The 24,310-nt window shown below is 46.7% G+C and overlaps 1 protein-coding gene across 1 annotated transcript; it reads left to right on the plus strand.

Annotated features, from left to right (window-relative positions):
• Window positions 1-657: 657 nt before the first annotated feature.
• Window positions 658-8,326, plus strand: LOC120844185 (non-specific ribonucleoside hydrolase RihC-like). The gene is made up of 4 exons (XM_040215832.1): window positions 658-843; window positions 2,132-2,426; window positions 6,507-6,643; window positions 7,934-8,326. Exons 1-4 carry the CDS (start codon window positions 673-675, stop codon window positions 8,324-8,326), a joined length of 996 nt encoding a protein of 331 aa, XP_040071766.1. The 5' UTR covers window positions 658-672.
• The last annotated feature ends 15,984 nt before the right edge of the window (window positions 8,327-24,310 follow it).

A 24,310-nucleotide genomic window follows, 5' to 3' on the forward strand; every position in this document is an offset into this window, starting at 1 on the left:
GAACCCTAGCAAATTACGAAGCTCAGGATATTTATCGCTAAAAAAATGTGATGCACACTGCGACACTGAACGTGACTTCAAGGTGTTCTAGTATTCCTGCGTACACCGTATTTTTTACGATATTATTATAATACCGTATTTTGTCACTCGCTGTGGTTCTTATACTGTTCGCCGTCATAGGTTGCCCCGTGTTTCGCAGAAAAAGCGAACTCACGGACGTTTTGTTTATTCGAGCTGCGGTATAATTATAAACTAGAAGTGCGCTCAATCGTGGACTGGCATCACAAAGGTCAATTTCTCTCGGACAGCGTGCTGAACGGGTAGCGCAGACTTGCACCGCTCGCGTGTTATAGACAGCTTTATTCATGGAAGTTTATGGAAAGAAGATATGCTCGACCTTTTGGCTGATCTGTACCGACACATGTCCAGGATGCAGATCTTCCCAGGGAATCGCCAATTTTCCGTTACTATGATATTGTATTTTATTGGTGAGAAGGTAAACTTATCAGGTATGATATAAATATTCACGAAGAACCTTCTTATCACATTTTTACGGCAACCGCCCCGCGGGACAAACATATATGTGTGATGTTGACTACTCTTCCCTTACTGTCTTTTGCCATTGCGATAGGTCATTCAGAGGAGGCCTTGAAGAGTGTTGATGGTAACCTCATGAGCTACATTCTCGACGTCGATACGGGTGTTGACGATGCCATGGCACTGATGGCAATGTTGAGTTACAACAAGCGCGTCGGAGCTATTACTGTTGTCGCCGGCAATACAGATTTGGAGAATGCGTATAACAATACAATGAGAGTGCTCCAGGAAATTAACAAGACGGAGGTATGTCCACATACTAGATGCACGTATATAAAATTTTTCAGAGAAGAGCGGCACAACTAACTTTAACGGGAAATCTTGTACCTTTTGGTCTAAGGCCCGAAGAATCTGGCAACACCGAAAGTGATGAGGATTCATCTTTATTCTCTTAACGCATCCCGGATTGTCGAATATGACAAAGAAAACAAGACACAATGTTTTGCATTTCCGGTTCAGTCCGAAAAAGTTAGATGAACATACGAAACCAGAGTGCACTAGGTTTTATCTGGACGCAAAAAAATAAAAATATGGAAAACTTAGAACTAGGTGTTTTAAGCCAGCAGCCAGGCACGACGTATTTTGGAGTCAACTTAGCCTTCTGCATGGCGTGTGTACGAGTGAGACGAATATTACATGTCCAACTTTATACATCTTCGACTTGTTCAGAATGGATGCATTTGCTTCCATCGATAGCCATGGCATACTTCTTTTCTAGTTTTCTGATATATCTTGAAAAATGTCCCGTCAAGAAAAAAAATAAACAGAGTGCCCCCCTTCCCCCCCCCCCCCCCCCCCCCCAAAGACAAAGAGAACTTTACAGTGATGTTTTTCTTTTTAGTCTAAAAGATAAACAATCCGTCGTCCAGCGCTATCTTCCCCAAATGTACAAATGGCGGTCCGAACCAGAGGCAAATGTTCAAGAACTATTCGTTATCTTATTAAAAAAATATAAGCGATTTTCGGAAACTTCCTGTAACGGTGGTTTTCGACGGAGCCCACGGACATGCGGGGCTGGATAGTGCGCCAGTGGTGGGAACGGGCCCTATTTTCCCATAAAAATTTACGAAAATTACGTATAACTTCTGCGTCAGATAACGTCTACTTCTGAATCTCTGGCATCTAGTCTAGACCACTAGCGACATATTTGGACGGACACTCAGCCTCCGGTGATGCGTAGTTTATTTTTGCCGTGATACAAATGCTTTTTTTTTCTGAAACAGGCCGTACACGAGGTGTAGTAGTTAAGGAATACGTACAGCATTACAATTATTAAAGTTTGCACCCCTGCGGATATTTTTTTTTCGTTACCTTAGTAAAAATATAAGTTATCAGTTTGCTGCAATTTTTTTATTATTTTTTTATCTTTTATAAAGAAATATTTGTTAACGGTATCGAGTTTGTTTGATTCTGAGGTAACGTTGGTCTGTGACGCGATCTCTTTATTTATAAGTAACGAGTAACGTCTTTTGTGATTTTTTTTTTTCGGTAACGCTTACAACGCTGTTCTTAACTCTGGCATTCCATCTGCAAGATACCGGTTTACAAGGGAGCCGACAGACCAATCCTGGGACTCTGGGAACCTGAGGCCGTATACTTCGGCTCCGACAACTTTGGAAATGTGGCGCAGAACTACACTATTGGAAATAACTCGGCTAATGATACTACCTTCGCACCTTTAAAAATGATGGATTTGATTAGGGCAAGCTGCAACAGTACAACGCTAATTCTGCTTGGCCCTTTGACGAACCTTGCCATTGCGCTCCTGGTTGACCCGCACATAACGAGATGCGTGAGCGAAATCTTTATCTTAGGAGGCAATATTGAAGGTGAGATTTTTTTACTGTCTCTCGACTACAACCCTTTGATAGATTGTAATAGATGTGGTTTTTTTTTTAGTTTTTGCTTTTGTTAATCGAATAAATGTGTTTCTTATTTTAAGAGAGGATTAACGCATCTAGGCGGTTGAGCGTTATTCGTGTATGTTTTTTATTGCTATTTTTATATATTTATTTCAATAGCGTGTGATTGTGTTGATGCACAATCTGTCTAGATGTTTCTAGTTTTTTGCTTGTTTTCTAAGTTTCTGCCCATGCAACGAGCTCCCAGACCTCTTCTTTTACCGCAAATATAAGGTATGCGTTGCCGAACGCTCATTTTCAGCCCAAATATAGCGTTAGCGATTCAAACGATAAACCAGTCTTTCAAAACTAACTGTTATTTTATTAAAAATTATAAGCGACTTTCAAACATTTGCAGCCTGAAAATGGTAGTCCACAAAGCTCTTGATTACATAGAGCTCTATGAAGGCAGTTACCAAAAACCGGCGAAAATGGACCTCATTGTTTAATTGAGATGATCAGAAGATCACTTGAAACTTTTTAAATAAAACAACTGTTAGTATTCAATCTTTGGCATCTAATTCGAACCGGCAGCGGTGCATTGGGCCGAATATGAGTTGTAGGCAATCATCGGTCTATTTTTGTGGTGAAAAAAAACAACAACCGTGTAAATTGTTTTGGGACACATTGTACATCTGGAAAAACAAAGATTTTAATTTAAATTCATTTTATACTTTTCTTAATGAAAGACGAAGCCAAGAAAATATCGGGCCTCATGATTAGCTTAACATGTTTTCACTCATATTTAGCGATGTTAACACAACGTTCGTTGCATAAATGATGCAAGAGCGGCAGATGTTACCACCTACAATACAATACAATACAATTTATTTTTATTTTTTGAATACATTTCGCTCTGTGCCCACGTAAGCCAAGGTTTGTGTGTGGGACGCGGCAGGTTACTAAGAACGATAATGTTTACAGTTCCAACTCATTCTATGAGTTTAAACAAACCAAACAAATTATAAGAGAAGAAGCGGCTCATATATACACCTGCACTATAACCGGTGGAACAGGCCTCTATTAGGTACATACTGCTATGTAGTAATATATCTCAAAGTATTGTTTTAATAATCAATATAATTCATACAGTGGTTACAGTCGTATGTTGGCACTTTTTATTAATTCGCACTTCGTTTAATTTTTTCTGTTCATTGATCCATATTCTTGCCATTTTTTTCATCGCATGTGGATTTTCGCATTCAATCAGCTCCTCAGGTAGTTCGTTAAAACGTTTAGGCACATAATGTTGTCTTGTAGACTCTCCATACTTTGTCTTTATTAATGGCTCAAAATATTTTCTATTTGGTCGTAATGTTCTTTCTTTAACAATTTCTATCTTGTATTTGTTGACTAAAAAAAATTTTGGGATTATGTCATATTTCAATTGATTACTAAAATAAAATAGCCTATTTCTTTATGTATGTCATCTATTATATCGCTTCTCTTTTTGATTTGAATGCTGCAGATAAGTAGAATGGATAGCAGAAAACCGCCAATAAAGGAGTGCAGGGCCTTTTGTAGGCGGCGCTTGTCCTGCTATTGTACACCTTCAACAGACTATAGCTATTACTAGCCCCGCGTAATTTACCACTCAGCTCTTTTTGCAGTGTTTGCAAGGACAGCATCTCTGACTTCTATGACACCTCGTCCTGCCCTCTCCCTTAAACTATGTATCGCATTTTCGAGCACTAATAGTATTACTATAATTAAGTACAATAAATAAATTACTTTTGGTGGTAAGGAGGAATATAAGGAATTACTTTTCTAGGGTGGTAATTTAATAATTTATTTATTACTTTCAAGAGGTAACTTCGAGAAAATGACCGATTTATTTTGATATTACTTTTGTCCCAAATGAGAAAGTTTGTTCGGGAACATTAGGAAAAGGAGAATTACTTTGCATAGTGAAATTTCGTGCAAGAGAAACCAGGTCCAATAAAAGAAGGCCATCTGTGCACAAAGTCTTGTACGAATGGACTCACCAGACGTACAAACGCGGGCTGGAAAGACGAAGGAGAAACGCTTAGGTGTAAAGACATTGCTAGAAGGTCACGGCTAACGAACCCTAGGCAAGAGAAATTCACGGCGTCACGTCATTATAACGATAATACACTTTCTTCATCTCTAAGCTGACAGTGCGGTAGAGGCTACGAGCTCACCGAAACCAATCAAATGCTTTCCTTTGGTCACCTGACCCTTCCCTTTCTCTGCCTGTAGGTATGAACAAGAGCCTGGTTAAGTGCGAAAGAAAGACGCGTCACTGTTCTAAGGACACGTAATTCCACCGCACTGTCAGATTAGGAATAAACGACTCATGGGTTGCAGAGAGGAGGGCACATCACCAGAGAGGTCAACATATCTTATGTATAGAGGTCAACATATATATATACAGATCTTCTGTTTTTTTGCTCTTTTGTCTGGCAAAGTCAAACTATAAGCTTCAACATTTTGAAGAAACGACCGGAATAAACCCAAATGCCTTGTGGAGAGCCTAGACCGTTTCGTGCGTATCCTTGGCCTTGTTAAGTGAAGGTGCCCTTGCAGTCGAAAAAAAACTGGAATTGATCAAAGGAGGTGCCACTTGGGGGTTGGGCTCAATGCCTTTCCTTGGGAAGTTTATTCTGGAATAAGGCTACGAGCAGATATCTCCAACCGTCTGTTGGGAAAATAAACTTTTTAGGAAGCTCGCGCCATACCTTTTCTCAACTGGCGACGCTTCTGCCAAGCAAATATTCAACGCCCTTATGTGACAACACGCAATAACTTGGGCTCTTCGGGTATTTGGGTCGAGTACCTCTGAGAGGAATGAACGGGAATAAGTCAACTAGTGCTCTTGGGAAAATGAGATTCCATTGCACCCGAGGCGGAAGAAAAACGTTTCACGTAACGGCTCTGTAAGAATGAGCTCCCAAGGCCCGACTTAACAGACTGGCTCATACTATAACTTCTAAATCAGAAAGACGGAAACATATTACGCTTTAATTAAGGATCATCGCCGCCAACTGAACAGCGAAACCGGTGAGTCGGCTGTCTTTAGTCACATCTAAAGAAGCTATTCATCATGCATAATATTTATTTCGTGTGCGCCAGCAAACCCACCGTTCATTGTGGTTCACTCTGAGACGCATAACGCTGCTGCTGTGTAAACGGGAAGATCTGAGGTCTGGTACATATACCGTAAATACAATTAGCGCGAATTACTGTTTCAAGGAATTAAAATTAATGTCAAACTCATTTCAGATATTTTGGAAAGCAGTTGTAATATAAAATCATTACATTTTGTGTGTGGTAATTTGGAGTATATTGTAATTTTTCTGCAGTTTTCGGAAAAGTAATTAGCAATGTAATTTAATTAGCTTCTGAAAGCGATATTGCCATATCGGGTACAGGGGCTTAGTAAGATGAAGAGGGTTCCAGATTGTATTAGAAAATGAGACCTCCCATCCCCCTCCCTCCCCCCTTCTGATCACGGCGGGAGCCGTGATCAGAGAGGGGGGGGGGGGGCTCCCAAAGACACATTTAGGGGAAATCGAAAGCACTAGGTGAGCAAGGGGCATACAAACTTGCTCGACATAGTAGCGAGTACAGGGCACCTTATTACCGCTCAGCATGCAATCACGTTGCGGCATTAGCCATGGTGGAGAGCAAGTCGTGTGCTTCTTGCGCGAGTCTTGCAGTGACGTCAAAAAGACGCCGAGTTTTGATTGGCTCTGAATGAAGGATAGTGGACAGACCTCAGAGAAAGCTGCCTTGATGTCTACCCACTGTCTTTAATTCAGAACCAATCAAAGCTCGGCGTTCTGACGTCCCCAGAACCTTTGCTAAAGAGGCAGACGAACTTGCGGTCCGTTTAAGAACGAAAAAAAAAAAAAATAAAGAACGAATCACGGAGCATACAGCGTCAGCATAACGCCCTGCATTTCCTAGGCACTGGGTGGCTATACACAGCCTGAAATGTTCGTTTACTATACTTTGGCGGTGAATAAAAGTGAATAAAAAATGCAGGTCGTGGGAACATTAGGCCTGGATCCGAGTTCAACTTTCTGGTGGACCCGGAGGCTGCTGAAGTGGTCCTCCAGCGAGTGGAATGCAGTGTCACCATCGTGCCCTGGGAGGCGGTCCTCAAGTCCACCTTGCCATGGGTAATTCGTGAAATTACATAGTTCGACGTCGGTTTACAGCAGCCTTGGCTCTTGATTCGCACCTTTAAAATTAGGAATACAAGAAATGTCATATTTCTCCTTTATGGAAATATTACATTTAGCGGAGAATAGTCCGTTCGCGGTTTATGGCCTACAAACAAAAACATTTTGATAGAAAAGGTATTTTTTCCCTTAGATGGGGCCACACCTCGTGCATAATCCGCACGTTCAAAGTTATCGTTCAGAATACACCTTCGTAAATGTCTGTTTCATTAGCTTACACAAAGAAGCTTGTATCTACAAGACTTGCCCGGTACGAAATTGCGTATAATGGATTCATTTTTTTGAGTAATTTTGCAATCATTTGATAATTCTTATTAGGAAAAAATTACATGTGCATTTTGATTACTTTTGGAAGTACAAAATTTCCAGTAGCAGTTACTGTTTTCCTTTCCCTTCCAAAGGCGGCCTTTTCCTTTACTGAAGAATCCTCGAACCAAGACTCCGAGAGGAGAATGATCTACCAAAGTATACCTGTGGAGAAGATTAAGTAGTTTGTAATTTTGTGTTTCGAATTAAATGACGTAGAGTGCGAAACGCCTCCTTCCTAGCCGGCATACAAATCTGTCGTTTTAAAAATTCTGAAGTAACCCGAAATGTAACGGCTATCTCGAGTAGAGGTTAATTACTTTACTGCCAACTAACCAAGTCATGTAATGGAATACTTTTAATTAAGAGTAATTTTAATCGAGTACTTTTTTTAGTAACGTGTACAAGACTACTTACATCGTACTTATATCATCATACTTTGTCATTCTCAAACTCCATCATGCAACCTAGGAAAAAATTATCCTCGTATAGTCCGCACCTGTAGATACTTCACACGCGTAAAATGTAAACTCGCAACATGCAGATTTTGCGGACTTAATCTGGAAAATACGGTACTATGGTCACTACGATAGAGTCATAGAAACGCAGGGGGGGGGGGGGGGGCAATGTGGCCACGCCTCTTGCGTTGTGATTCGTTCTTCGGCGTCCTTATCAGCTGATCCTGCAATTTCATTGGCTGCTGGGTGATAATGAGATGCGCGGGACTGGCCACGCCCTACTTTCTTTGAGCTGTCATTGACCATATGTGTTCGTACAACGCTAGATGTCTCCATCATGTGGCATTAGCTTGTAAACAAAAAGTAATTGGTACTTAATCTATTTAATCCTTACTTTTATGAAAGGGTAGAAAACTTTGGCCGTGTGCATGGTGCTAACCTTTCACTTTTTTCCTTTTTCAAGAACGTATTCAACGCGACAATTGGAGGGACGGGCCGGAAGGCCGCGTTCCTGAAGGCCTTGACCAATCACACCGTCACCGTCTTTCTCGGAAACGGAAAAAGCCCAGGTTTCAGCCTTGGAGATTTCCTCGCCGTCCTTGCCGCGCTGGATCCAGGCTCCGTGGCGAGCAAAGGAGCACACCGCGTGGCTGTGGAGTTAACCGGCACCCACACCAAAGGGATGCTTGTGCAAGGATGGGCGCCCTACATGATTTCCCACGTGATTCAAACTGTCGACATTGTGAACTGGTTTAACGTAACACACATTGAAGCGGCGTTTAACAAAACATTTAACGAGGATAAGGATGGTAATGAGCCGGGACAAGCGACAAGGAGCACAGACAGTAGTGAATAGGGCAGAAATTGTACTGACTTCAACGATTATATTTGTGATCGTGGAACATTGTGACAGCTGAAATTAAAGAAAAAAAAACACACAAAGAATAATCCCTCTCAAGCCATCTCCTTTGACGAACCATTCCTCACAAATGCCCAAATGCCAGTCAAGACATTCGTACCATTTCCTCTAGACCCATGAAGTCGACATATATCTTCTTGTTTGTTGTTATTCTGAATGTACGTACCTATCGCTCTCGTGTGTTAATAGAAAAAAAAATGTCCATTTGTCCTAAGAATTTTACTGAAAATTGTTTCTAAACGTTTTTAAGTTGTTGAACGCATTGATGCACGCACATTTTTTTTTTTAGTGTTCCGCTACGTTTCTTGAAAGTTGCAGCACTTCTGTGACAGACATTTCTAAGTTTCAATAACAAATAATCAGAAGTTAAATATATTAGGAACCTCTTAACATACTTATACAGCCAGATGTATTTAGCCTTCAACATCAATGGCGCCGCATAAAACTGGTCAATTTCCCAGAATAGTACGGTGGCTTATATTAAAGATTTTGACTAACTAAAACTACAATATTTATATATTAACTGATACCGGGACGACGTCTGCCATAAAAGAAATTGAAAGCGACGTAACTTTAATTCTGGATTCCGAGTTTATAGCACTGGCTTTTCTTTTCTATCCTCATTCTGAGCAGCAAAACTCAGCATTTCTCCGGCTCTCTCCAAAAGCTGGCAATTTTTTTTTCCTACAGCACAAATAGTGGACGAGCTTTACGAAGCTAAACGTTTCTACAGTGGGTCTTTCTCCGGGAATAAAACTCTGAGTCCAAACACTAAGGTTTTTTTTTTGTAGAGGGTTGAGAATACGAACCAATGTTTCAATTGAAGCTTCAGCCTTTTGCTGAAATTAACAATATTTACTTGGAATGCTTCCCACTTACGTGCGAGCACGATACTCTATTTAGAGAGTATAGTGCCCGTAAGGCAGTATATTCTATAAATAGGGTGTAATCACCGACCAGTGCCACAGCAACGATCCAATGGAACGAATCAAGCAGGGTAAAAAGTGCATCGTTATGTCAGTCGTCGTCTTCGTGCGTTTTCCCATCAACGGCCAAACAATTGAAGCGGAGCACAGGACCAGGCCGCAATCACTGTCCGCGATTTGTTTAGCAGAGTGTAGCGTCGTCTGCTACTCAGCCCGGGCCCTGTGCTTTGCCTGCGCGTGGCTATGAGGAACATCTGCGCCATATAGTGGGTTCCAGATCACGATACCGCTTGCTCTAACTTCGCGTTCAGGTAATGAACGGTGCTTGTTTCGCTCTAATTTCTTTTTTTTTTTTTTTGCTTCGACCTCTTCTACGTGGATCGAAGAACAAACGTGTTTTGTGTGGGCTATGAACCTCGAGAAATAATTATAATGAAGTGATGGCACAAGCGAGCTGGTGGAATTTGACGTTGTCGTCTGGCCTTCTTACCGTTTTTGTTTTGTACTTTTCTTTGGTCTCATTTTGTCCCCGCCTCAGGGGCCACAAAAATGATTAAATCAATTCTAAGCAGTGTATACTTCATGTTCAAAATTGTTTTCCGCGCATATTTGTACACTTATTCATTCACTCAATAGCGTTAAGGTGCTCGTGTCGCAGAAAAGCCGGTCTCGGTGGCGTGGCAGAAAAGCCGGTGTCGTTAGCGTGAGGCAAAAATCTTGGTTGGTCGATAGAGTGATGACGTCACAGCCGCATGATTTCGCGCGGGGAAGAAAGGAAGTAATTGATTTGCATGAAAGAAAAGGTTTTTTTTTTTAATTTTAAACGGGACTGGAATTCACGACACTTCTGTTCGCGAGCCAGACACGCTACTGACTAGGACATGTCCGCCGCACTTTCTGCTCACTGGCAGGAAGAGCATGAGAAGCGAATGAGAAGGCCTTCAGAACGGGGCCCAATAACGCTATCGCGTTCCACTCTTAAACGTGAAGCTTAAGTGTCCTCCTATTTTTAATGGAATGAAATACACTAGAAAATTTTAGGTAACCTTTTTGGCACATCTTATACGGTACGACGGGCCCTTGGTACGAACTGCGTATAGGCGAATCTTCTGCGATAGCACATTGAGAGTTCCCAGCTTAGGGCCTATCGTACCGTATCGCATGGGGAAAAACGACTCCCTAAAACTCTCTGCTACAATCCGTTTTACTTTAATTCCAACCACAGCCGACACTTCGATCTTTTGGATCCTATCAAACCGCGCGATAAATGCGTCGCCATGACGCTTATTTTGTACGTTTGGTATCACCGACTAGGGAAATCAGACACAGTGAGTGCGCAACGATTACGTGTTTTTAAAGCGATATTTTTACGGAGGGCACTTTGCATGAGCCTTGGTGTCGGCATATGTTGTCTATCGTCGCGAAAGATAGGAAAAACCCCTTCTTCTCTCCACCTATGTCGCCAAAAGAAAGAAGTCGGGTGTTCCCATTCACCCTCGCCGCCGCACCACGCGGAGAAGGAAGAGAGGAGCGCCCGGACTATTCACCAATGAAGGCGCGACGTCGAATCGTCAGCGGAGCGTCTTCCGCTCTCGTTTGCTAAAGATATCTTCAAAGCAGGTGTTTTCAAAGTTTACCTCGCATTTCACGCAATCCACTTTGGCAGTATCCAATTGCTCCATGTAATGTTGGAACGTTTTAGAAACTTCCACCGCGTTGGATTTAGACTGTAACTTATCTGCTTCTCGAATCGAACTCGAAACGTTAAATTTGTTTTTCCGAAGACTCGCCGCCCTTCGGCCCGCCTTCGCCGCTGAGTTTCGCCTCCTTTCTCTGCATCTGTCGCCTTCTCCGCTCTTCGCTGAACGTCAACATTACCCTCTTCCTTCACCGCTCAAACACGCCGGGAAAACCCGCGAATGCCCTATGGCCCTCACTGCCGCAGACTCTTGCTAAGGGCGCGTTCACACAATTGCGTCGACCGCGTTGCGCTGCGTTGCGTCTTGAAGCGCAGCCCCTCACCTTTGGCTCGTCGTAAGGTTAGCCATAGCAACAGCTTGACGCTAGCAATCTTAAGACCGTCAAACTGCGTTAACGAGCCTTAATCGCGCACCGCGTCAAGGCCGTACTCCGTCCCATGGCAGTGAGTAGGAGTCGCGGAAGCCAGCCGTTCCCTCCGCGCTCGCTCCTGCTGAGGGAACTGCTGGCGTCTGCGGCTCGCGAACGGCGTCGCGCCCACACTGACCGCCAACGAGAGGCTGCTCGCGCCGCGCGTACGCGGCGACGTACATGGGTTCTAATCTGGGCACCTGGCGAAACAGCCGGCGAGGGATCCGGCGGCCGTGATTGGCCGGCGAAGCGTTCGACCCTGGCGCCTGCCAATCACGGCGGTCACATTCCGTGCCGACTCTTTCGCCAAGTGCTCGGATTGGAGCACCAGCTATCGCTTTTACTTCTTTGCACGTTGTGGACAAAAAAGGCTCCATTCTTTTATCTGCGTCTGTGGCGGTAGCCAACCCACGAAGACAACTAGCGCGCGTCATGGCGACGCACTTTTCACGGAGCTTGATTGGCTGCGTGGGATTGTAGCGTCAGCTACAGTCGGACTTGAAGTTAAATGAAGTATAGCCAGCCGGCAATAGCCAGGAGGCGTCACGAAGTGATAGCCCACGGTTATACCTTGTCTTGTTGTAACTCGGCAAACGGTGAATTGTAATCCCCAGATTGCGTGCCGACGGCTCCGAAATGAGCGCCGTATACGAGCGCAACGCACACATATTGGAGCATGGCGCAGTGAAAAACCTGAATCTTTTTCGCGGTGAAAGCGCACTCCGGTGATACCCAGTCGCGTTTCGATCGGCCCACCAGGGCCGTAGCTTCCGCCGTAATGACATCTTACAAGATCAAGGCTTCCTGGGATACCCAGTATTTTCCACTTCAGACGCTAGGTTAAAGGGCAACTCCGGTCCATACTTTCGATTTTGTGATTATGACTGTTTTTAGTGCAGTCGGCGTCTCTGAATTGCAAGGTGTAATTTTTTGTCTCGTTATTGTGCGTAGTTTTAAAGATATCGACGCCTCAAAGTTTTGTTTGGGGCTCGGCCAACAAAACCAAAACTAGCCGCTCGAGGCCCCGGCAACACTGGAAATCAGCCGCTATGTGAACGTGACGTCAGGATCGTTCTCGTTCAGCGAGTATGCAAGCCGAGCGGCATCTGCCTCTGTTGCGCTAGCCGTCTAAAGATAGGAGGTAAGCTGATTTCGTTTTAATTCTGTATACGTGGTAGTTATCCAGCATATGTAGCAAGATTTAGTGCGTATACCCAAAAGCTAGCGACTGGAAAACCCGTGTACTCGTACGGCGCCGTACTCGGCGGACCCAAAAGCTAGCGACTGGAAAACGAGTTTATTCGTTCGCTGCCGTACTTTCCGGCTATCGCCGTGTGTCCGGTGTTCCGTACTCGTCGCTAGGCCCAAATTGTCATCGGGGTTCTGTGGATGGAGCGGCGTTGCTCTATGCCGCGCTGTCAGTGACGTACAATACTGGGGGCCCTCTCGCTTTCGCGCTGCGGGTCAGCCCCAGACACGAAGCTTTGAGGCTCTCCGGCGCTGGCCGCGGCGCCCGAACACACGTGTGCTGGGTTGTACACGTCTGTTTTTTTTTTTTTAGTTCTTTTTTCCTCGGGCGCGTAAAAGCCGAAGTCCAAAGTCCACTCGTCGAACCGTGTTCACCCACACCTTCTCCAATTTCAGGTCCGTTGGAAACTTGTGAAAAAGCACCTCCCTGTTGCGCAGCGGGTTGTTTGAGGAGCCCACAGCGCTACAAGTTGCACTCGGCATCTTTCGAGGAACAGCTGGGCAGTCTTGGGCGCACCGAGTTGCTAGCTAAAACGAGTCTTGAAGTCCTCACAAGCAAATAAACAAAAGGCTATACCGAAGCTACACGGGCTACTGATAAAGGCAACGGTTAAACACGCCAAACACAATCCACAGTAGCGGTGGTAGCGGCTCAAAAAAACGCACTCCGCGCAACGCCCGGACCGGAGTAAAAAAAAAGAACGATACTGACGTCACGGCCCAATGTTGCTATTGCGATCGGAAACCCGCTTGCGCCCGCTAAGGAGCAGCGGCTCGCGGCGGGTCGCATTTTTATTATCGGCATTAGTTGAGAATGCGGCGTCCCACGGACGTAATATTTTGGCTGGGGTCGTATTTTGTGTCACTACAGCGATACCAGTCATTTATTTCATTTTGAGTTTTGGCCGGAGTTGCCCTTTAAGCGGCGCCACGAGAGTAAAAGCACACGTTTGAACAATGCTGCTGCCACTCCCAAGCATACCCAACATTTTTTTTTAGAGCGCAGCTCTTAGGGGCCCGTTTCCGGCTTGAGCGGCGTCGGCGTCGCCGTCGCCGTCGGCGTCGCCGTCGGCGTAACCGCGCGGTGCATCATGGGAAATGTCCCATAATGCACCGCGCGAGCCCCCCACCGGGGTCACGTGACTTCGTGGGGGGGCACGTGACCCCCCCGTGGTCGCGTGCTCCCCCGAAGTCACGTGACTTTTTTGAGGTCACATGACCCCCTCCTCGAGGTCACGTGACTCCCCTGAGGTCACGTGACCCCCTCCTCGAGGTCACCTGACCCCCCGAGGTCACGTGACCCCCGCCGATGTCCGTGACCCCCCGATGACATCGACACTGATGACGTCACCGGCATCCACATCGTCATCGTCATCATCAGTGATGATGACGATGACGATGCGGATGCCGGTGACGTCATCAGTAATGATGACGATGACAATGTGGATGCCGGTGACGTCATCAATGATGATGACGTCATCAATGATGATGACGTCATCAGTGACGATGACGATATGGATGCCGGTGACGTCATCAGTGATGATGACGATGACGATGTGGATGCCGGTGACGTCATCAGTGATGATGACGTCATCAGTGATGATGACGATGACGATGCGGATGCCGGTGACGTCATCAGTGATGATGACGATGACGATGTGGATGCCGGTGACGTCATCAGTGATGATGATGATGACGATGTGGATGCCGGTGATGTTACCGACATCCGCATCGTCATCGTCATCATCACTGATGACGTCATCAGTGACGTCACTGATCTCGTCACCGGCATCCGCATCGTCATCGTCATCATCACTGATGACGTCACCGACATTCGCATCGTCATCGTCATAATCACTGGTGAAGTCATCAGTGACGTCACTAATGACGTCATCGGTACCCGCATCGTCATCGTCACTGATGACGTCGTCAGTGACGTCAGTGATGACATCATCGGCATTGGGGGTCACGTGACCCCCCAAGGTCACGTGACCCCCCCCCTGGTTAGTCTAACCCCCACCCCCAGCGCCCTTCCCTCCTCCGCCTCAAGAGCTGCGCTCCAATTCGGCGTTACAGGGAGTTGTAAGCGGCTTTCACTTTTTCTGCTTTAATCGCTAGATAGCGCCAAACCAAACTGCATTGCAGGTTGAATATAGTGATACTGGTACTCGAGTCGTATTGCCTGCCTCCGCCACTCATTTATTTCACGATTTCGCCGTGCACATGTGACCCTTCTGTCCTCGAAATTGCAATGCTCAATTTCGGAATTGCGTTTGAAGCAAGAAATAATCCCACGACGCAACCACCTTTAAATCGTATACACCTCAGGCGCGAACGTCGAGTTATTTTAAGAAGCGACTTGCAACAGCGCACCTGAATACCGCGCACAGTTATGCCGACTCAGCTAACCTGGCCATATATGTCGAGGGGAAAACCAAAAGACGGAGGAAGACGAAGCACTTCGAACAGGTCAGCGTCTTTCTCGGCTCATCTGTTTGTGCTTATTTCTACTTAAAATATCACCAGTTTAGACAATTTTAGCATCAGCGAACAATTAATAAGGCTTCCTTCGCTTGTCGGAGGGGTGGCTTTCGATCGGCTCGGGGTATAAACCCTGATTTGACTTCGCCATGGCTACCGCAACCCCTTCGCTAACGGCAAGTCAGAAGACCCCAACTGAGCGCTACAGCATGCCTCCTTCAACATGCGGATCCTCTATCGCCGAGCTAGAGAGCGACGCCTCCGTCACTAACCTGGCAGAAGTTAGAGCTCCTGACCACGGACTCCACAAATCTCCACCCAACGCTGAAATGTTAACTAGCGACATGGAAATCGCCGACACCGACCAAGGTGAATGGTACGATGCCAAGACATCCAAGAAGCGCAAAAAGAACTCCAGTTCAAGCAAAAGCGGAGACACAGTTACGAACTCGCCTACCATAACAGTTGGCCTGACTGTAATTTTTGTACCAGCGGTTAAAAACCAGAAAATCACAGCGATCAGCAGTCTAAAACTGTCTGTTGCATTGGAACAGCTGTGTCCCGAATGCATCCACAAGATTAGGGCCCACAGCAGATTAAATCTGATCGCAGTGGACACTCGAAATGGTCAGACGACCCGTGCGCTCCTTGCCTGCACTCAGATCTGCGGCTTGAAAGTTCGGGCGTACGAGCCCCTCCCGCGGCACTTCGCAGTAGGAGTGATCAAAGACGTGGACACTTCACTTTCTGATGCTTAAATTGAACAGCATATGAGATCACCAGAAGGCCGAGTGGCGAGAATTCGACGGCTTGGACAAAGTTCCATAGTAAAGATAGCGTTCAGCGAAACAACATTGCGGAGTTTTGTTTATCTCGGTCACGTTCGCCATCCGGTGACCCCGTTCAAGGAACGGCCAATTCAGTAACGCAAATGTTGTGGGTATGGACATCGCGAAGCCAACTGCAAGCGCCCACCTATCTGCAGTCGCTGTGGAGAAGCCCACGACGGCAACGACACGTGTTCTGGTCAAGACAAATGCGCGAACTGCAGTCAAGCTCACGCTGCCACGTCCTCTTCTTGCCCAAAAGGGCAGAGAGAAAGTGAGACCCGCAGCTATGCACGCAAACACGCAGTTGACTTTCGCGCCGCAAGGTTCGCCGTCTCACAACAGAGGGAAACAAAACAAACAGCTGAATTTGAACAACGACCTCTACACTCAGAGAACACAATAAATGAGACATCTAACAAGCAGAACCCAAGCGCCCATGGCTATGCTGCAGCTTTAAAGAAGAATCCAAAGAAGCTCATGAAGGGGGCCCCTCCCTCATATGACCGCAAAACTCAAGTTTTAGAATCCAAGGGATAAAAGGAAAGGCCGTCGACGTCAGCGGCTGCCACTCCTGATCCAATGCGGAAGACTAGTCCCCCCCTGAGACTCCGCCAATCAAAGGGAATGCATGGGAGAGCTGGATTCCGCTTCTCAGGAAAGCAGCTCGCATGGCCTACAGCCTATTATCTTCTGTCGACGCCCAATGGCCACGAAACATCATATCATTGCTTCATATGATTCTGCCGCTTATGGGAGAATTATAAACGCGGGAAGCACCAAGAAGCCGCATAAACGCGTCCGCAATTGGAAATTACTCAACATATTATCAACATGGCCAGCGGTAATTCAGGAATAACCATATGGCAGTGGAACTGCCGCGGCTTCGCCGGCAAGAAGGCAGTCCTGCAACACCACATTAGGCACGCAAACCAGACGTGATTTTGCTCCAAGAAACGCTCACGGACGCTCCCACCCTAGTGGGCTGTAGGGAACACGTTTGCACGATAGAGGGAAGGGGATTATGCACGCTCGTCAGGAAGGGCCTTTCGTTCGTCGACCACGAACTTGGCGGCGTTTAAGTAGAACATTCGTTTGTGGAACTCATACCGACCAAACGCAGGAAGCAGAGCATATTCGTTCTAAATGTGTACAGCAACGCGTCCTATCGCCGCCAGACGTTCCGGGCGCTGCTCCAGAAGGCACTCAAGACCGCCGGGTCCCAGACGCTGATCGCGGGGGGCGACTTCAACGCGGCAGAGGCAGCATGGGGTTATGGTTATAACACGGCCAAGGGGAGAAACCTCGCACAAGACACGCAGGAGCTAGACTTCGCGCTCATCACGGACCCGGCGCACCCGACGAGGCTGGGCCATCAGGGACACGACCCCGGATCTGACGTTTGTCAGAAACGCGGGGACGGCGAACGTTGCGTGGAGCAACACGACGGTTGACCTGGGCAGCGACCACGCGATCATCGAGATACACGTCCCAACACCGGACAGAATGCAAGGCAGCAAGCGCACCTTTACGTGGACGGATTGGGAGGACTTCAGAAAGCAACGCGACCGGCAACAACAACACGAAGCAGAAGAGATCACGGACATCGAAGCGTGGTCCCGCGAGTTAGTCGAGGACGCCAAAGCGTCGACCAAGACGATCGATACCGACGTCGACACCGACAAGATGGACAGCCGCCTGGCGCACCTCATTGAGGTGAAGAATTCGATCCTGGCCAGATGGACCAAACAGAGACTCAACCCGAGACTCAAAAAAAAGGTTGCGGAGCTCAATCGCAGCATCGAGGAGCACTGCCGCACGCTCAACCGCCAGCAGTGGGATGAGATGTGCAACGCGGTGGACGGCCAACTACACAACGGGAAAGCGTGGAGCCTACTAAAGCATCTGCTGGACTCAACAAACACCAAGTCTCACCAGAGGGACCATCTCGCACGCCTGATACACAAGGAGATCGGGGAACGCGGGAAAGATGTGGTGGCTGCCCGCCTGCGAGCGAAATACCTTCCGGAGACCCCGACCGCGCAGCACGGCCCGTACAAGGGCAAGCCCAATGAAGAATTAGACAGTCTTCAGCGTGGAAGAGATCAGAACAGCACTGCACGAACTCAACAGCATGTCGGCACCGGGCCCGACGGGGTGTCAAACCGCGCCCTAAAGAATCTTGATGACCGCTCAATAGAACAGCTGACAGACTACATCAACACCTGCTGGCGGCGAGGCAGCCTCCCGCGCCAGTGGAAGACCGCGAAGATGATCCTAATACCAAATCCCGGCAAACCACCGAGCCTTGACAACCTCCGCCCCATATCGCTGACATCGTGCGTCGGTAAAGTCATGGAGCACGCACTGCTCAACCGTTGGCAAATGTACCTGGAACAAAAAGGGATCTACCCACCGTCCCTCATAGGCTTCCGCCAAAACCTTGGCACGCACGACGCCTAGTTACAATTAAAACATCAAGTGCTGGACAACAAGACCAGGGGAAATAGGGCGATCCTCGGACTTGACCTAAAAAGCGCTTTCGACAAGGTCGTTCACTCGGCCATTCTGCGACAAATTTCACAACGAAACCTCGGCCTGCGCACTTACAACTACGTGAAAGACTTTCTGACGGACAGAAGCGCCGTACTAGTGGCACAAGATCTCCAGCTGGAGGAGCAAACGTCGGGCAGCGCCGGCACCCCGCAGGGCTCGGTCATCTCGCCCACACTCTTCAACCTGGTCATGATCGGGGTTGCAGAGAGGCTGCAAGACATCGAAGACGTCCGGCACACCATATACGCTGACGACATCACTCTCTGAGTGCACAGAGGCAGCGACGGTCATATCGAGTCGACGCTGCAGTCAGCAATTGACGCAATAGAGGCCCATCTTCAAGGCACGGGCCTGCGGTACTCGCCTAAGAAGTCAGAATTTCTGCTCTACCGCCCCGCACAACGGGGCAAACTTAAAGCCCGAAGAAATTGTGAGGAAATCAGTCTACGCACGAGCAATGGCACGACCATCCCGACAGTCCCCAAAATCAGAGTCCTCGGCATGATAATCGAAGCCATGGGTCACAACGGCGGAACCATCACCAGTCTAGTACACAAGACGTCCAACGCCACGAGACTCCTCAAGAGAATCACCAACAGAAGGGGCGAAATGAGGGAGAAGAACCTCACGCGACTCATCCACTCGTGCGTCGTCTGCCATATCGCTTACGTTGCGGCCTTTCACAACTGGTACAGGAGAGAAGAAGACAAGATCAACGTCCTCATACGCAGGGTATACAAGATCGCCTTGGGCCTGCCGGAATCCACAAGCACAGACCGCCTGCTCCAGCTGGGCATCCACAACACGCTGAACGAAATCGCAGAGGCACTGCGCACCTCGCAACTGGAGAGGTCGTCCGGCACGAACGCTGGCCGCCGGATCCTCGAGAACCTCGGCATCGGATACCACATACAGCAGGGCCACAAAGTCACCATCCCAGTCGCGATTTGGGAGACAATAAGAGTCGAACCGAGAAACGTTCACCCGGAGTACAACCGAGGCAGAAGGGAGGCCCGAGCCAAGGCTCTCCTCAATGCCCACAGCACCAATGTGGGTACGCGATTCGTGGACGTCGCCGAGTACGAGAGAGGCTCCCGATTTGCCGTGACGGTCGTCGATTCAGACGGGGAAACGAAGATATCAGCCAGCGTGACATGCGAACTCGCCGAAGAAGCGGAGGAAATAGCAGTCGCCCTCGCCCTTACGGACCCGGCGTCCAAAATAGTCCTTTGTGACTCGAGACAAGTAATCAAGAACTTCGCCAAAGCACGGATATCGCAACGAGCAGTCCGAATCATAAGCCAACGCAAGTCCACCAAGAACCAGAGCCCCCAACCCGACTCCTGTGGTTCCCCGCACACGTGGGGGAAGTCTCCGAGGAGCATCGTAACGGCAACGAGACGGAACACGCCAGGGCGCGCAAGCTAACAAACCGCACCAGCGACGGTCGTCCGTGGTACAGCAGCAAGGACCGTATGACGAGCTACAACGAAATCACCAAGGCCTTCCGCCTGGCCCGACGGACACTCCCTCCGCCCAGCGAAAAGCTGGACAGGGCACAGGCGGTCGCATTCAGACAACTGCAGACGCGCACGTACCCTAACCCGGCACAGTATCACAGAATGTTTCCCGAAATATGCACGACGAACACGTGTAAGGTCTGCCGCAAAGAGGTAGCCACGTTAACCCACATGCTCTGGGACTGCACCAAAGACCCGCACGGTGCTAACTCCGGAACCCTCCCGCCGCGGCTGTCCGCTGCCCTGTGGAGCCCCAGCCTCGATGATCAACTCTGGGCCGTCCAGCAGGCCTGTGAGGCGGTGAAGCGGCAGGACTTCGACGCCCCTAGACGGGCGAAGAGGACCAGCGGCAACGCCCCCAAGCGGGTGACGGGAGGCACTCACTTGATCGAATGACGTTTTAGCGAACGCCCACATTTCACCGAACGACACTTTAGCGAATAGTCGGACGCCGCGAAGCGGCGTTTTCGGGAGGGCCAAATGGGTTCATATTTTTGTAATGAGCTGCCGCAGACTGTCGCCGCGAAGCGGCGTAAAGCGCAGCGCGACGGATGGGTTAACGCGCGCCCCCGTTATTCGCTAAAACGTCCATTCGCTCAAATGTCGCTGTTCGCTAAAATGTCATTCGCTCTTGTGATATGGACCCGCGGGTGACTTAGGCCCGGTCAGCGAAAGCTGTGCAGGCATTCAATAAAGTTTTTACCAACCAACCAAATTGTGCCATCCTTCAGGTCAGTATTTCTGTCGGGGCGTTTCGAGCTCGTGTAATCCGCGTTTGGTGCTACGACTGCTCTGTCAAGGAAAGAGCGAAAGTCCACGAGGCGTTTGGCGGCGGCTCCTCAAATAAATAAGTGACGGCCTATTTTAAACTAAACAGCCACGTATACGTCCTGCATGGCCGCAGGCAGTGTTGTATGGACCGGTGTTCCTGGAAAGCGTTCCTTTTAGGAGGAACGAAGGAACGCCGATGTTTCATTTTGCAAAGGTGGAACTGGGACGGGAACTCGTTACATTTGTACAGGAACGGAAAATGAAACGGCGTTTTTTTTCTTCGTCCAGTGGAGTAATTTTTATTTTATTTTGGAGAGGGAAATTTTGGAAGTAAAGAAAAACAAGAACAATACGTTTACGGAGATCAGGATCTCACTAACTTTTTGTATTGCTTATCTTAGGGTTTCTTTTCTGTGGTCCTCGCTTGGTAACATTCGGGTGCAGGAGACCTAGTGGACATCGATTCGTTTTTCAGTGTCGGAGACCGCGGTACAAAAAGAAAAACGTTTAGTCGAAGGAAAAGACACAAAAAGAGGAACGTTTCAAACTCAGCTACTTTCTCTGCTTCCACGAATTCTCATCTAACCAGATATCTAGGGCCGACTAAAGCCATCACTGAACTTCCACAAAGAGACCTACAGTTACACTAAAAGAACAGGTTACAAGACATCGAACATTGTTCACTTCAAATATATAAACAAAAATTTACCTTTATTTCTGCTCCCCTTGTCTTCCATCTTCATACCGATCAAGAAATGCCCCCTTCACGAAGACGGACTGGCAGTTTTTAAGACTGACCTAAAAAAAACATACCCTTGCCCTCACATGTTCGTCTTGCGGACAGCAACATCAAGAAGCAACTGTTGTGAAGTTCGAACTAAGGTTTTTGTTAGATTGAAACGTCTGAGAATGTTGAAAAAAGCTCGAGCAAAGTTGGGAAACACTATATTTGGCTCGTCTGAATCGCCCACCACAAACATGAATATGGTTAAAAGTTGAGATCTTTAAAGGTGAGTATATCAACAAATGAAACCCTGCTTCCGCGTGTTTTCTTCTCCTGGTCCACTTTTATCACGGAATTAAAATTCGTGTGTTCTCATTTAATAGGATCGATTAAAAAAAAAACTTTCCTCGATCTAACTAAATATGGTAATTAGCAAAATAAAAATGTAACGTCTATGCAACAATACGTTCCATTTTTTAACTAACGAAAACGAGTTCCATTTTCACACACGAAACTTGTAACGGGAACGTGTTCCAGAAATCAGAAAGAACAAGGAACGAGCCTTTGTTTCTTTTCTTTAGCAACGTGTATAACACAGACCTCAGGTACTACCACCCCATGCTTCAATTTGAAGATACCAAATATAAACCGATGCAGTCGCTGCATGTGAAGTCGGTTTAGAACTCCGCTTTCAAGCACTGAATCGAGTCATGTTAGTTTACGAACCTTTGCTTCTTACCTCAACCCCTTACTCTACCATAACCACTGACAGCTTAAAAAGCTCCTGAAACGAAAAGATAAACAGTTTGGTTGGGACACGCGTTTCCCAAAATTATTTTAAGCGAAAAAGTGTTATTTTACTTTCTCCGCTTTCCCTCTCGGCACTTCAGGTGCGTGGAAGAGAGGTGGATCGGCTTCGCCTTCACGTTGAGGTAAAAAGAGCTTACTACCATCTCGTTGAGCGAATGATTATTCCGTTACTTCATGGACTATGCGCGCAGAATTTCAAATAAATCTCTCGCCGTCAAAATTCCTCTAAAATGTTTCTTTTCGTGTCAAATTTATTTCTCGACACGCCTATCCCAAGAAACCCGTTTAAACAAGTTTTTTTTTTTGTATCAGGGACCCTTTAGCAAATTTATGTTACAATGTTCACGATTATAGGCTAATGCCACAACATCATTAGCCACGAAGAGATAATAAAATGCTTAGGACGCGCTGTGCCTTGCACGTCTTATGTGCCAACTACTACATATAGGGCTCCACTAAAAAGGAAATGAAATTTCGCCTTTTTTATTGGTCCACGTGAATAAACTTGAAAGCGTATTTAGCTCCATGTGAATGTGACGCTAGTGGTGGTGATAAAATCTAAAAGTATGAGAATATTGCTAGATAAAAACAAAACCTAGATAAGCAAAACGAAATGTCTTAATATGTCAATGCCCATCTAGGCCTAGTATTCGTCAAACCAATAAGTTGCATCGGGGGCCTCTGTAGCATGTTTTAAAATAATTAATATATTTGATTATTGAACTGGTAATACCCTCAACGTCCTACAATAAGTAATTACACATGTGATGGGCTGCTCAAATTTGAGATGGTAAAAAAAGAAACATACACTTTTAAGAACGCCGAAGCGTTACAGACTCAATAACAATATGCACATACCTAAAACGAACAAAATATAAATACAAAAAATGAGCTAGAAACACGTCAGTATCTTAGTAATATTAGAACCACAGATATTCCAATTGTTCGCTTAGCAATTATTTGTCTAAAACTATCAATATTGTTAGCAGTGGGCATCTGGTCGGGTATAAAGATTCATTTTGTTATTGTTAAGGGTGTCGAAAACTCCGCATAAGAGGTGATGGACGCGAAGATTGGCTGTATTTTGCAGGTGCTGTCTAAACTGAAAGAAATAATGTAAGAGATGCTAAAAAATGTGTTTCAAAGTGCTGGATTATGGTGGTAAATTTTGTAAAAGAGTGTTAATGGAGGCATTGCTCCTCTTAAGGATAGGTCTGGGAGTCTCGAACGCTGGCACAATCTAGAGATCCCCATGTAAAAATATCAGTCGTAAGAAATAAATCTTAAAGTTATTTTTGGAAGCGTTCAAATTCTTTCGTAGGATAGTTTTGCCACCAGGACCATCTAGATGCCGAATCTTCTAACTTAAGTCCTTCGAGGGAGAGCTATACATTGTTTTATTTTCAAGAGGTTCCTGCCTTACATATAATTGCAGAAAACCAATTGCGCTGTTTGCCTTACCGATAATATATCTAATGTGCGTTATTCATGTAGAATCCGCGGTTATATGAAGGCAAAGTGTATTTATAACATGATGATGTGCTGCGAGTGGTGTCATCAATACTGTAGACGGGGGATTCTCAATAACTGAAGGTTTGGGAACCCCTTCTGGATCAGCAGAAAGGGTATCCCATCCACCGGCTTAAAGGGGGTTACAAGATGATAACAATGACAAAAGTCAAATTTGAAGTCACTTTGAAGCTCTGAAACCGAGAATAATCAGCCCCAACACCCTTCGCATACATGGTTTGGTCTGGTGTTTGACTTTGTTGAATGGTCAGCATCAATAAACAGAAAACATGTTAATGGTTAGCTTGAATGTCGGTTGATGACTTTGGGGGCCCTAAGGAGGTCTTCAGGAACCCCCATACGAGAACCACTGCTGCAGCCGTAAGACGGTGGTGACGAAAAGTAATAAATATAAACACGTTTTTACGGACATTCGCTAA

The sequence above is a fragment of the Ixodes scapularis genome, unplaced genomic scaffold (genome assembly GCF_016920785.2).
Source record: "Ixodes scapularis isolate PalLabHiFi unplaced genomic scaffold, ASM1692078v2 PGA_scaffold6__148_contigs__length_123643588, whole genome shotgun sequence".
Classification (NCBI taxonomy): Eukaryota; Metazoa; Arthropoda; class Arachnida; order Ixodida; family Ixodidae; genus Ixodes; species Ixodes scapularis.